General features: G+C 25.1%; 2 protein-coding genes across 3 annotated transcripts; both read left to right on the top strand.

Moving 5' to 3' along the window:
• Positions 1-679: 679 nt before the first annotated feature.
• On the top strand, positions 680-8,008 carry LOC123267562 (USP6 N-terminal-like protein). Of its 2 annotated transcripts, none has more exons than XM_044732260.1 (8): positions 680-1,043; positions 1,166-1,501; positions 2,841-3,164; positions 4,804-4,991; positions 5,161-5,321; positions 5,408-5,728; positions 7,314-7,455; positions 7,540-8,008. In XM_044732260.1, exons 2-8 carry the CDS (start codon positions 1,347-1,349, stop codon positions 7,980-7,982), a joined length of 1,734 nt encoding a protein of 577 aa, XP_044588195.1. In that variant the 5' UTR covers positions 680-1,043; positions 1,166-1,346; the 3' UTR covers positions 7,983-8,008. The 2 variants fall into 2 exon arrangements, with proteins under 2 accessions (XP_044588195.1, XP_044588197.1); XM_044732262.1 differs by having other exon boundaries at positions 681-1,043; positions 7,555-8,008.
• Positions 8,009-10,131: 2,123 nt separating this feature from the next.
• LOC123267564 (putative ankyrin repeat protein RF_0381) lies at positions 10,132-14,169 on the top strand. The gene is made up of 2 exons (XM_044732263.1): positions 10,132-10,328; positions 12,363-14,169. The coding sequence occupies exon 2, from the start codon at positions 12,379-12,381 to the stop codon at positions 14,110-14,112; it is 1,734 nt and encodes a 577-aa protein (XP_044588198.1). The 5' UTR covers positions 10,132-10,328; positions 12,363-12,378; the 3' UTR covers positions 14,113-14,169.
• Positions 14,170-14,949: the final 780 nt, after the last annotated feature.

The following is a 14,949-nucleotide window of genomic DNA, read 5'->3' as shown; positions in this document are numbered from 1 at the left end:
TTTTCATTAAAAAAACTATTATAAAATAATTTTCATTTGTAAAAAAACTTGAAAAACTAAGTGCAATTTTTAAAAAATATTTTTTAATTCTAATTTAATAATTTAAAAAAAATCAAAAAATTAGAAACGTCGGCTAACTTTAGTATCATACTAACTTCATTTTCATAATAATTTTTTTTCATAATAATAAAGTTAGCCGGCGATTTAAATTTTTTGATTTTTTTTTTAATAATTAAATTAGACCAAAAAAATATTTTTAAAATATTGCACTTACAATTTTTAAAATGTTTTACAAGTGAAAATTTTTTTAAATTTTTTAGTTATGACATTAAAGTTTGCAGTCACTTGACAAATTTTATAACTTTTTTTTAACAAACACATTTGTTCCAAAAAATAAATGATACTAAAGTTTGCCGACGTTTTTAATTATTTGATTTTTTTTTAATAATTAAATTAAAACAAAAAAATATTAAAAAAAAATTTCACTTACAGTTTTTCAAGTTTTTTACAAGTGACATTTTTTAAAAATTTTTTTCTAATAATTTTTTCAATAAAAAAAAATTCTAAAAATTTTTAAATGTCGGCTAACTTAATTTTCATTTTTTTTTTAATGTCAGCTAACTTCAGTGTCTTGATTGAGTCTGCTCTACCTTACCATCGAAATAAACTACACATATATATACACCCATTAAACATAATCAGAAGCAGACACACTTGATTCTTAATATTCTTGATAATAAATAAAAAAAGCCATGTACAATCTACAGTTGAGTTTACAGTACTCGTACTCGGTACCTACTACAAACTACACAGCAGCATAAATATTAAGTGAAGAAAGTTAGAAAAGAGTTTTAGTTGGCAAGAGCAAGACCAAGGCCTCAATTGTATTTAAGTTTGTTGCTACAACTGATATAATTATAAGCGGAAAAAATATTTTTTATCACAATTCACAATCCTCAAGCGCATGAAGATAAACCAACAATAAAAGTGATTAATAAATAATGAATAAAAATAAATATGAAATAAGGATGCTAGTGACATAAGTACGTGATTTAATTTATTTTTTAACAATCATAACCTTTTAACCTTTACTGAGGATAATTTAATGATAAATTTGTTTATTTATAATATTATAAATTATAAATAATGGTTTGTTTGTTAACAGGTGTCGTGATTAATAGTCCAGCTGCAAGACAATAAAAATCTCATCGAGTTTAATTAATGAATAGTTATTTATTATTTAAATAAATAGTTGTTTAGGTACTTGTATTTATTTATTATTAGTAATATATATGTAAATAATCCGGTATGTTTGTGCTGATACCGTTGGTGAATATTACTGTGGGATGAATGAGGAAGAGCTATTAAAACGATCCGCTGCTGAGCGGGACAGAATATTCAGCTGTTACGATCGTGGTAGAGAGAATGGTGCTCAGATTAATTCGTGGGAAGATCCTGGGTATGAAGTTTATCATACAACAGATAGATATGGTTTCATCCAGTGAGTATTCAATTACGTCCTACAATTAAATTTGTTTTATTTCATTTTTTTTTTTTTTTTTTTTTATGAAAATAAAGTTAACCGACATCTCAAAAATTTTATGATTTTTTATATTAAAGAATTGTTACAAAAAAATTAAAAAAAATTTTTTTATTTGTTAAAAATTTCAAAAAATAAGTGCAGTTTTTTAAAAATATTTTTTAGTTATAATTTAATAAATTAAGCAAAATAAAAAAATCAAAAATATCGGCTAACTTTATTATTATAAATAAATTATGATAAAAAAAAATGATTATAAAAATTGACATTTAGAAATTTTAAGAAACTAAAAATGCAATTTTCTATAAATAATTTTTTGAAACTAAAATTTATTTCATTTTTTTTTATGAAAATAAAGTTAACCGACATCTCAAAAATTTTATGATTTTTTATATTAAAGAATTGTTACAAAAAAATTAAAAAAAATTTTTTTATTTGTTAAAAATTTCAAAAAATAAGTGCAATTTTTTAAAAATATTTTTTAGTTATAATTTAATAAATTAAGCAAAATAAAAAAATCAAAAATATCGGCTAACTTTATTATTATAAATAAATTATGATAAAAAAAAAATGATTATAAAAATTGACATTTAGAAATTTTAAGAAACTAAAAATGCAATTTTCTATAAATAATTTTTTGAAACTAAAATTTATTTCATTTTTTTTTTTATGAAAATAAAGTTAACCAACATCTCAAAAATTTTATGATTTTTTATATTAAAGAATTGTTACAAAAAATTTTAAAAAATTTTTTTATTTGTTAAAAATTTCAAAAAATAAGTGGTTTTTTTTAAATATTTTTTAGTTATAATTTAATAAATTAAGCAGAATAAAAAAATCAAAAATATCGGCTAACTTTATTATTATAAATAAATTATGATAAAAAAAAATGATTATAAAAATTGACATTTAAAAATTGTAAGAAACTAAAAATGCAATTTTTTTAAAATAATTTTTTTGTTAAATAAAATAAAAAAATTATCAAATAATTGCTAACTTTAATGTCATAAATAAATTTAGCAAATATTTAACAACTTTTTTTTTAAATAAATTATGGCAAGAAAATTAGAAAAAAAAAATTGACATGTAGAAATTTAAAAAAAAATAAAAAATGCAATTTTTTTAAAATAATTTTTTTTAACAAATTTGTTTGTTAAAAAATTCTCTAGTGACTGCTAACTTTAATGTCTTTTTTTTTTAATGTGAAAAAAGAAATGAGAATTAAAAATTATTAAAAATTAAAGCTGACTAATTTTAAATGAGTCAATTAAAATACTAATCTTGGGTATTAAAATTACAGTGATAAAAGATTGCCACGTAAATTGGAGACCAACGAGATTAAAATGCATCAGGTTGAAATGGAGCGAGTAAAAAAGTGGGAGAAAATGACAAAACATTGGGAAAGTCCGGTTACCAAAGAAAAATTAAGAAGAAGGGTTTACAAAGGGATACCGGATCGTTTCAGAGGACAAGTTTGGTCACTATTACTTGGTATTCAGACACTGAAACAGGAACAGGCTGGAAAATATGAGGAGATGCTGCAGCTTGCCAGACAGTGGTCCACTGAAATTCGACAAATTGATGCTGATGTTGCTCGACAATACCGTGATCATATTGACTACAGGTTTTTATCAGTCTTCTGTCGTTATTTTGTGATGTACTTTGCACTAAGATAAAAAATTCAGTTTGAGCAATTTAATAAGAAATTAATTTTTTTTTAATTTTATTTCTTTGCTGAAAAAATATCAATTTTTCTCACCGTAATTTTTTTTATTGAAAAAATGTTTTCTAGATTTGGAAAAATATAATTTTCGATGAAAATTTGCAAATTGTCTATCTACAAAATTTTTTTTTCTAACAAGAAAATTACTGTAAGAAAAATTTTTGTTTCTTCAGTTAATAATTTTAAACAAATTAAATTCTTGTCCCAACAATGTAAATTTTTTTTTAATGAATTTTTTTTCTCAGTCTAAATGTAAAATTTTTATTTCATCAATAATTTATAGCTAAAATTTATACAAAAATTTATGAAAACTAGCAACCTTGCAGTCACTATGTGACTGCCGTAATTTGTGAACTATAAATAATTAAAATTTTGCTTTATTGAATGATCACTTTTGTTAAATTGCACTGTACTTTCTTGAATATTGATGTTCTTAAAGATATAAGCTCATACCGATGTTATAATCAAGAGCTTTCATTTGAGTACCTACATGCATTTTGATATATTTTTCATATATTAATATATATAAATATATAAAATATATGAAAAATTGATGTGGGTACTCAAATGAAAGGTCTTGATGAGCGTAACATCAGTATGAGCTTATATCTTTAAAAATGTCAATAGTTCACAAGATACAAGGTAATTTCTTAATTATTGACATTTTTAAAGATATAAGCTCATCCCGATGTTACACTCATCAAGAGCTTTCATTTGAGTACCCACATGCATTTTGATATATTTTTCATATATACATATATATAATATATATAAATATATATAAAATATATGAAAAATTGATGTGGGTACTCAAATGAAAGGTCTCGATGAGTGTAACTTCGGAATGAGCTTATATCTTTAAAAATGTCAATAGTTCAGAAGATACAAGGCCATTTCTTAATTATTGACATTTTTAAAGATATAAGCTCATCCCGATGTTATTCTCATCAAGACCTTTCATTTGAGTACCCACATGCATTTTTGATATATTTTTCTTATATACATATATATATATATATATAAATATATGAAAAATTGATGTGGGTACTCAAACGAAAGGTTTCGATTAGTGTAACTTCGGGATGAGCTTATATCCTTAAAAATGTACATATTTCATAAGATAATGGGTCATTTCTTTATTAAGTATCTAGAGATAGAGCATTTTCGAATGCAGCCTAAATACTTATTATAAATTGACTATCGGTGAGAATGATATAAAACCTTGAAAAGGCATAAATTCAAGTCAAGACCTTAGCAATGACACTAAATTTCACTAAAAAAACTGATTTTATTATATGAATATTCTGGAGAAAAAATTTTTCTTATTCTCTTAGTAATATAGATTCATTTAGCAGGCATTCAATAATTTTTTTGACAATGCAATTTTTTTAAAGTAATTTTTAAAACAAATTTGTTTATTAAAAAATGATCAAGACTGCTAATTTTAATATAAACATTATTGATGTTTAAAATTTTCTCACCAACAATTTTTTACCTTGTAAATACTCAGCTTATTAATTAACTAAATTTATATTTTCAGAGAGAGATATAGCATTAAACAAAGATCAATGTTTTACGTACTAGCAGCTTACAGTATGTACAACATGGAAGTAGGATACTGTCAAGGAATGTCAGTTTTAGCTGGACTATTATTATTATACATGAATGAAGAAGATGCCTTTTGGGGATTGTCTATCCTACTCGCAGATAAGAAGTACAGCATGCATGGTTTGGAAATTTTAATTACTTAAATAATAATAATAATAATTAACCGCTTTATCATTTTTTGTGATATAATTAACTAAGTGCCATTTAATGACCATCGCAATATACTTTAATTAATAAATTTTATTTTTAACGCTAATTAATATTTTTAATTAACAAAAAAACGTTTCAGGACTTTATATTGAGGGGTTTCCAAAATTAAACCGATTTATTGAGCACCATGATAAAATAATGAATAAATTTCTTCCGAAATTAAAACGCAAATTAGACAAATGCGAATGTGACTCGATGCTTTATGCGTTTAAGTGGTTTTTTGTTGTATTTCAAGAACGCGTAAGTTTTTTTTTAATTATAATTTAATTTATATGTAAGTATGTTATCATAAGATTGTTGTAATTAATTTTGTGTTCTCTGATTAGACACCGGTTAGTCTTGGTCTTCGTATTTGGGATATATTCCTGTTAGACGGGGATCGCATACTACCAGCGATGGCGTACACGGTAATGAAGCTTCACAAACGGTATCTAATGCCGTTAGACAGTCTCGATGAGTTCTGTAACTATTTACAAGTTAAATTGGAAAAAGACTTTCGCTTTGACGATGACACTGTTATCACTTCAGTTGAACGTAATATGGAAGAACTGAAACGTAGTAAATTAGATTATCCTGGAGCGCCAATGCCACATGAATTACCACGATTTCCACCTGGAACTTTTAAAGAACCTACTTTTACTAGTAAAGTAAGTCTTTGATTATTAAAGCACGGTTTTTTTTAATTAAAATTTTTTTTTTTTTTTTTTTTTTTTTTTTTTTTTTAAGAAATCCGATATTTAATTAATGATTTATTGGAGGTGTTACAAAATACACTGAGAGAAAAAATTTATTTAAAAATAGACAAGAAATTAACTTGATGAAAAATTTTATTTTTTAGCTGGAGAAATAATTTTTTTCAAAGTTACTTTCGTATTAAACAAATTTTTTTTTTTTTTTTTTTTGAAAAAAAAAATAATTTTAGATAGACAACTTGCAAATTTTTATTAAGAATTAGTTTTTTCCAAATTTTAAAAAACTTTTTTTTAGCTAAGAAATAAAATTTTTAAAAAATTAATTTTTTTCTAGCAACTTAGTCAACTATAAATAAGTAAATCTTTGCTATATTAAATGATGACTTTTGTTAAATTGCACTGTACTTTTTTAAATATTGACGTTTTTAAAGATATAAGCTCATCCTGATGTCACACTCATCAAGAGCTTTCATTTGAATACCCACGTGCATTTTTGATTTATTTTTCATATATACATATATATAATATATATAAATATATATAAAATACACAAAAAATTGATGTGGGTACTCAAATGAAAGGTATCGATGAGTGTAACATCGGAATGAGCTTATATCTTTAAAAATGTCAATAGTTCTTAAGATACAAGGTCATTTCTTAATTATTGACATTTTTAAAGATATAAGCTCATCCTGATGTTACACTCATCAAGAGCTTTCATTTGAATACCCACATGCATTTTTGATATATTTTTCATATATACATATACGTAATATATATAAATATATGAAAAATTGATGTGGGTACTCAAATGAAAGGTCTCGATGAATATAATGTCAGGATGAGCTTATATCTTTAAAAATGTCAATAGTTCTTAAGATACAAGGTCATTTCTTAATTATTGACATTTTTAAAGATATAAGCTCATCCCGATATTACACTCATCAAGAGCTTTCATTTGAGTACCCACATCCATTTTTGATATATTTTTCATATCTACATATATATATATATATATAAATATATAAAATATATGAAAAATTGATGTGGGTACTTAAATGAAAGGTCTTGACGAATGTAACATAGAAATGAGCTTATATCTTTAAAAATGTCAATATTTCACAAGATAAAAGGTCATTTCTTAATTATGTATCTAAAGAGAGTGCATTTTTGTGGCACTAGCCACAAAATTTTTCTTATTCTCTTAATAATATAGATTACAACATTGCTTTTTTATTTTAATTTATTTTCTCAGTGTACCTGAACATTAATATCTCAGTGAATAATTATCACATAAAAAATTTGAGGGTAGTTTAAAAAACTAGAAAAAATTCTATTCTTTTTGAAAAAGAAATTTTTCCGAATTTTACAGCACTTTTTTTTTTAATTAAGAAATTTTTTATTTGAATCAAAAAATCTCAGTATTTATTTAATGATTTATTGTATAATTATTTCAATACAATAATAAAAAAAAATTATTAAAGAACTTCAACTAATCCACAATAATAATAAATAAAGAAATAAATAAATAATTATTCAGGTTGGAATACGAGCTGAAGAATTCAGTGAAGCCCAAACAGTTTTGCGGGATTCAGTGGCTCAACGTAGAGAGATGGCGAGCCTAGAGGACCCACGAGGCAGCCCAATACCAGGAGACCCACCTAGTAGCAGCGACCTTGGTGGTATTTCGGAAAATCAGACGACACGTCTATAGATAACGTGTTTAAATAATTAATATACTAAAAATTTATCCTGTGCCAATGAAGACGATGTACTTGCAGGAAGTAAATTCTCGTTCGATCCAAGCCTGGATGACGGTGGATCACCTAGCGGATCGAGACGTTCTCTAGCCGATACATCGGTTACTTCAACGGCAGACCTGTCGGTCTTTAGCTCAGCAACAAGATCTCAAGCCCTGGATAATAGTCTTGATACTCAGAGCAATTTATCCGTCGGCAGTTCTAATAGTGGAGGACTTCCTACGCCTCGTGCGACTCCCCATCATCCCAGTCCGGATATTGTTCGGATTTACGTACCTTATTCACCACTATCACCGGCCTCTTACGAAGAGGATCTACAACGCACTCTTCCTCATGTTCTTGAGACAAATAAAATTCGCATAAAAATAGATCCCGACGAAACGCCAATTGTTGAAAATCTTAAACCTTTTTCTCTCGAGAGTCCTGAAGTTGAATTAGACTTGAAATAAATTAGACACTTGTTAATTAATTACACGGAAAGAATAAGATGATACTGGATATAATCCTAGATTATAATCAGTGATATCTGTGGTGAAAAAAAATTTTTAAATAATAGCTAAAAAAATCTAGATTATACTGCGTGATATCTGGATTATACTCATGGTAATCTAGATTATACTGCGTGATATCTGGATTGAATCCCGGAAAAATAGACCCGTAAAAAATTTTAAAGATATAAAAAATTCATATTATTTGTTAAAATTATTATAAAATAAAAATTAGAATAACAATAACCATAATTATTATAATATATTTTTTTTTTGTAATGAAAAAAAGACCCGTAAAAAATTTTAAAGTTAAAAAAAATTCATATTATTTCGTTAAAATTATTATAAGATAAAAATTATTATTATAATAATCATAATCATAATATATATTTTTTTTTGTAACAAAAAATAGAGTGATCATTTTGGGGGTGCTTGTTATTTTGGAAAATTGTGGATGTGATACAACTATTATTATTATTATTATAATTTTTATTTTATAATAATTTTAATGAAATAATATGAATTTTTCATAACTTTAAAATTTTTTCGTTCTATTTTTTTTCGATTACCATCTGGATTATACTCATTGTAATCCAGATTATACTGCGTGATATCTGGGGATTGAATCCCGGAAAAAATTGACCCAGAAAAAATAGACCCGTAAAAAATTTTTAAATTATAAAAAATTCATATTATTTCTTTAAAATTATTATAAAATAAAAATTAGAATAATAATAATAATAATCATAATATAGATTTTTTTTGTAACAAAAAATGGAGTGATCATTCTGGAGGTGCTTGTTTCCAGGAAAATTGTGGGTGTGATACAATTATTATTATAATTTTTATTTTATAATAATTTTAATAAAATAATATGAATTTTTCATAACTTTAAAATTTTTTCCAGGTCTATTTTTTCCGATTACCATCTGGATTATACTCATTATAATCTGGATTATACTAGCTACTATCTAAAATTTTTTTTCACTCAATATAATCTGGGACAATATCCAGTGTCTTGTTCTTAATCTTGTTCTTTCTGTGTAAGATTAAGTAATAAGAATTACTTTAAAGCGCTCGTGAATTAAAAAAGAAATTATTTTAATAAATACTCTCCATTTTTTTATTTAATTAATTAATGCTAATTGTAATTGTAATTAGGAACAAATTATATTATTTAATTCAATTATTTGTTCCTCAAGTATTTTTATTAGTTATTACTATTACTATTATATATTTTTTTTTTAATAAAAATCTAAATATATCATAATAAATAGTTTTGAAATATTATTAATGATATATATTGTAAAATAAGACGAACGCCTATGGAAATTGTTCAATATGTAAAAATAGTTCGATCTGATAACGAAAAACTTATAGAATTGATTAATTTAAATAATAATAATAATAATAATAAAATTAATAAATAAAATCAGTTAGTGATTGTATAGACTACGACAGTATTGGAATAATAATAATTATTATTATTATTAATATTGATGATAATAAATTTAGCAATAGCTAATGACGTTAATATGTTAAGTGTCGATAGCGTGTAATTAAAAGTTAAAATATAAAATTAGCCAGTCGTATTTAAAATATTGTGAAAATAGTTATATGTATAAATAATATTCTGTTATTATAAGTATTATCTTTATAATTTTGTGACGACATAATTATTCAGTCATTATAAGTTTTTTTTATTTTATTAAGTACATTGTAACATGTGGCAATATATTTTCGAGAAACAAAATAATTTGAAAAGAAAAATATGAGATTTTATTTTTTTAATTAGTAGTGTTAATTTAATTCGTAAAATAGTATCATTATTTTTTACCTGATAATTTTATTAATTTTTTTTTTTATCAATAACTATCTTAATATTTATTTTTAAAAAATTAAGCGACAAAACTCTGTTTTATCTGCAATGAGCAAAAACAATTTTTCAATTTCTGAAGTGTTTAAAAATTTTTAGTCAGAAATATTCTTAACCTTAAATTATGTGAGTGTATATAATTATTTTTATTTTTGATATTTGTTTTTAAAAAGTTGAGATTTAAAAAAATTATTTTGAAAATTTTAATTTAATAATTAGAAGGTGAAGAAAAGTATTTTTTTTTTGTGAAGGTTTTACTTACTATTTAGAAAGTGAAGTTGAATTTTGGACATTGTCAATTTTTATCAAAACTCAGTAATGATAGTTACACGTGATTGTAGATTGTTGATGTTATTTTTTATGTAAATTCATTGAAGAAATATCAAAGAAAAATTTTATTTACATGATTACTTGAAAGATTTATTTCTTAGGTAAGTATAATCAAATGAAACTAAAATTTGAGTTTATTTTTTAACCAAAAAGATAAACAAGTCTAAAACTTAGTACACAGCTGACATTTTTTTTTTATTAGTTAAAATGTAAACTTAAAAAAAATTTTAAACGCAATTTTTAAAAGATATTTTTTAATTTTGATTTAATCAATGAAAAAAAAAAAGTAAAAAACGGCTAATTTGAGTATTATAAATTAATATGACATTGGAATTCAAACTATGAATAAATAAAATTTTGCTTTATTAGATAATGACTTTTGTTAAATTGCGCTGTACTTTTTTAATTATTGATGATTTTAAAAATATAAGCTCATCCCAATGTTACACTCATCAAGAGCTTTGAGTACCCACATACATTTTTCTATATTTTTCACGTATACACATATATATATTTATTTATATATATATATATATATATATATATATATATATATATATATAGCATATATATATATATATATATATATATATATATATATATAGCATATATATATATATATGAGCAGCTGCTATATATATGCATATATATATATATATATATATATATATATATATATATATATATATATATATATATGAAAAATTGATGTGGGTACTCAAATGAAAGGTCTCGATGAGTGCAATGTCAGGGTGAGCTTATATCTTAAAAAATGTCAATAGTTCACAAAATACTAGGTCATTTTTCAATTATTGACATTTTTAAAGATATAAGCTCATCCCGATGTTACGCTCATCAGGAGCTTTCATTTGAGTACTCACATGCATTTTTGATATATTTTTCATATATACATATATGTAATATATATAAATATATGAAAAATTGATGTGGGTACTCAAATGAAAGGTCTCGAAGATTGTAACATCGAGATGAGCTTATATCTTTAAAAATGTCAATAGGTCACAAGATACAAGATCATTTCTTAATTATTGACATTTTTAAAGATATAAACTCACCCCGATGTTACACTCATCAGGAGCTTTCATTTGAGTACTCACATGCATTTTTGATATATTTTTCATATATACATATATGTAATATATATAAATATATGAAAAATTGATGTGGGTACTCAAATGAAAGGTCTCGAAGATTGTAACATCGAGATGAGCTTATATCTTTCAAAATGTCAATAGGTCACAAGATACAAGATCATTTCTTAAATATTGACATTTTTAAAGATATAAACTCACCCCGATGTTACACTCATCAGGAGCTTTCATTTGAGTACTCACATGCATTTTTGATATATTTTTCATATATACATATATGTAATATATATAAATATATGAAAAATTGATGTGGGTACTCAAATGAAAGGTCTCGAAGATTGTAACATCGAGATGAGCTTATATCTTTCAAAATGTCAATAGGTCACAAGATACAAGATCATTTCTTAATTATTGACATTTTTAAAGATATAAACTCACCCCGATGTTACACTCATCAGGAGCTTTCATTTGAGTACCCACATGCATTTTTGATACATTTTTCATATATACATATATTTAATATATATAAATATATGAAAAATTGATGTGGGGGCTCAAATGAAAGGTCTCGATGAGTGTAACATCAGGATGAGCTTATATCTTTAAAAATGTCAATAGGTCACAAGATACAAGATCATTTCTTAATTATTGACATTTTTAAAGATATAAACTCACCCCGATGTTACACTCATCAGGAGCTTTCATTTGAGTACTCACATGCATTTTTGATATATTTTTCATATATACGTATATGTAATATATATAAATATATGAAAAATTGATGTGGGGGCTCAAATGAAAGGTCTCGATGAGTGTAACATCAGGATGAGCTTATATCTTCAAAAATGTCAATAGTTCTCAAGATACAAGGTCATTTCTTAATTATGTCTAGAGAAAGAGAATTTTCAAGTACAGCCTAATATATTAATAATATAGATTAACACTATTTAATTTTTTCATAATAAACTATACCCAGAAAATAATTATCAAGTGACAGCTAAATTATCATAAATTTATTTTCAGATTTTCACTCCCGAAAATGTCTCCAGAAAAAGATCTAGCAATGGCAGTAACAATAAATCAAAATTGGCGAACGATCAACCGAAAAACTAAAAATCTAATGCGATTTCCCCCAACAACTTCTATAACTGACCCCAAGTCAGTCGAGCAGTCCCTCAAATTAGTAGACCAACTCTTCGCCGAAGGCGTGAGCGTAAACTTCGCCACAGAATCCGGCGAGCTAGCTTTGCACTCCGCGATAAACTCCAACAACTTCAAACTCGCCGAAAAACTAATAAATTTAGGTGCAGACGTGAATCTAATGCGGTGTACCGAGGGTGCGTTTCAAAATTGCACCCCATTGCACATCGCAGTAGAAAAAAAAAACACCGAAATGGTAAAATTACTCCTACGTCATAACGCTAGCGTAAATGTCCAGCATGTGACTCCAGTGCTCACAAAAGCGGTCAGAAAAAAAAGCTTTGAGCTAGTAGAATTATTGATCAACGCCGGAGCAGATTTGAACCCGGAGAATAAATTGGGCAAGCCTTTACACATGGCAATTGCTACGAATAATTATAACATGGTACAACACCTAATCGAACTTGGTGCAGATGTAAATGGAATTTCAAGGAACAGAACTGCTCTAGAGACTGCAGTAAAAAGAGAACTCACGGAAATAATTAAATTATTGCTGGAAAATGGAGCTAGGGTTCATGATTGCAAAGATGGGTACTCTGTTTTGTGCAGAGCTATTGAAATAGATAATTTTAAAATTGTAGAGTTGTTAATAAATGCTGGAGCTGATTTAAATCCTCTAGGGTGTTGCACAGCACCCTTGCTTTGGGCTATTACTCAAAAAAAGAGCAAATTAATTGAATTTTTAATAAGCCGAGGTGCTAATGTAAATATTATTGGTCCAGTAGAAAAATATAATTTATTAAAAGGCAATTTTTCAGCACTGCAACTCGCTGTTATGATGGACGAAATTAATGTTGTTAAATTACTCCTTAAAAATGGCGCGAATATGAATTTAATTATTGATAATAACGCTTTTGCTGATGATAGCTTGACGGTAATTCATTATGCAATTGAATTTAAATATGAAGAAGAATTAAAATTGTTTTTTAATAATGAAGAAATTGATGTTAATGCTAGGACAAAAATTAAACACGAATCTCTTTTGCATTACGCGGTTAAATATTCTCAGAGAAAAATAATTGAAAAATTACTTGAAGCGGGTGCTGATATTAATTACCAGGATAGTTTTGGGAAGCTACCGATTGATAATGTTGACTGTGATGATAAATTTGGGCTTAGGGTTGTTCTTGAACAACATATTTTGAAGCTACTGGGGGCTAATTTGCATGTCTCGAAGAAAAATTTAAAAGCTGTAGAAGAAAAAATTAATTATCAAGTTTACTTGGCTAACTGCCAAGAGGAAATCAAAAAGATGAAGGAAATTAAGTTTTATAATACCTCGCATACGCTTTATGATTTTCTGGGGAAAAATGTTCACGAGATGAGCTTCATTTTGGTTAACATGCGCAATGTTTGTTGTACTAATGAAAAATATCTGAGGAATAATTTTAAGATTTATGGAGGGATTCTTTTTAATAGGATTAAGAAAACTTTTGTGAGGAAATTTTATTTGGAAAAGTCTTATGATTTTATTTATGTTATTTTGAGGGAGAAAATTCCGGATTTGATTATTAAAAAAGTTTGCGGGTATTTAACGACTCAAGATTTGAAACGTTGTTCAAATTGTAAATAATTTAAGCATTATTTTGAAAAAAAATTTATTTCTTAAAAATTGTCATTTTTTTTTTTTATTTATTATTACTTAGAGTCGGTTTTAACTGTTAGGAGTGGTACGTTGGGTCTTTTTGGGTTGTGTAAATCTTAACCTACGCGGCAAGGGCCGAATATCAACCAAGTTGGTTTCTAAGACCAGCTTGGGATTCGAACCCACGCCTGGCCATGCGCCTTAGACGACTCGGCTAACGTCACTGGTTTGTCATTTTTTATATCATAAAAAATAATTTTTTTTAGATAATTTATGTAATAAAAATTGTTATTAAAAAAATTTGAGGATATTTAACAACTCAAGATTTAAAACGTTGTTCTAATTCTAAGTAATTGAAATATTATTTTGAAAAAAAATTATTTCTTCTTAAAAAATGTCATTTTTAATTTTATAACAAATAGTTATTCAGAAGAAAAAAAATTCTGGATTTAATTATTAAAAAAGTTTGCGGATCTTAAACAACTTAAGATTTTAAAAATTGTTCAAATTGTAAATAATTTAAATATTATTATTTTGTATATAAAAAAATAATTTCTTTTTAAAAATTGAAATTTTTAATTTCATAAAAAAATTTTTTTATTTGAAATAGTTATTAATTTTTTTTAGATTAATTATGTAATAAAAATTGAGTTGTATAATAATTGAGGTAAATATGAAAAAGCTTTATTGTTTAAGTGAACAATTTTTAAGGACTAAGCTGATGATTTACAAAGAAATTGTTTTCAATAAATTAAAAAAAAAACTTTTATTAGAAAATATTACTTGGAAAAAGTTTATGATTTTATTTATATTATTTTAAGCAAA

This window comes from Cotesia glomerata, linkage group LG6, assembly GCF_020080835.1.
Source record: "Cotesia glomerata isolate CgM1 linkage group LG6, MPM_Cglom_v2.3, whole genome shotgun sequence".
Classification (NCBI taxonomy): domain Eukaryota; kingdom Metazoa; phylum Arthropoda; class Insecta; order Hymenoptera; family Braconidae; genus Cotesia; species Cotesia glomerata.
The sequence above is the reverse complement of the archived record's forward strand: the minus strand, read 5'-3'. Positions and strand labels throughout refer to the sequence as shown.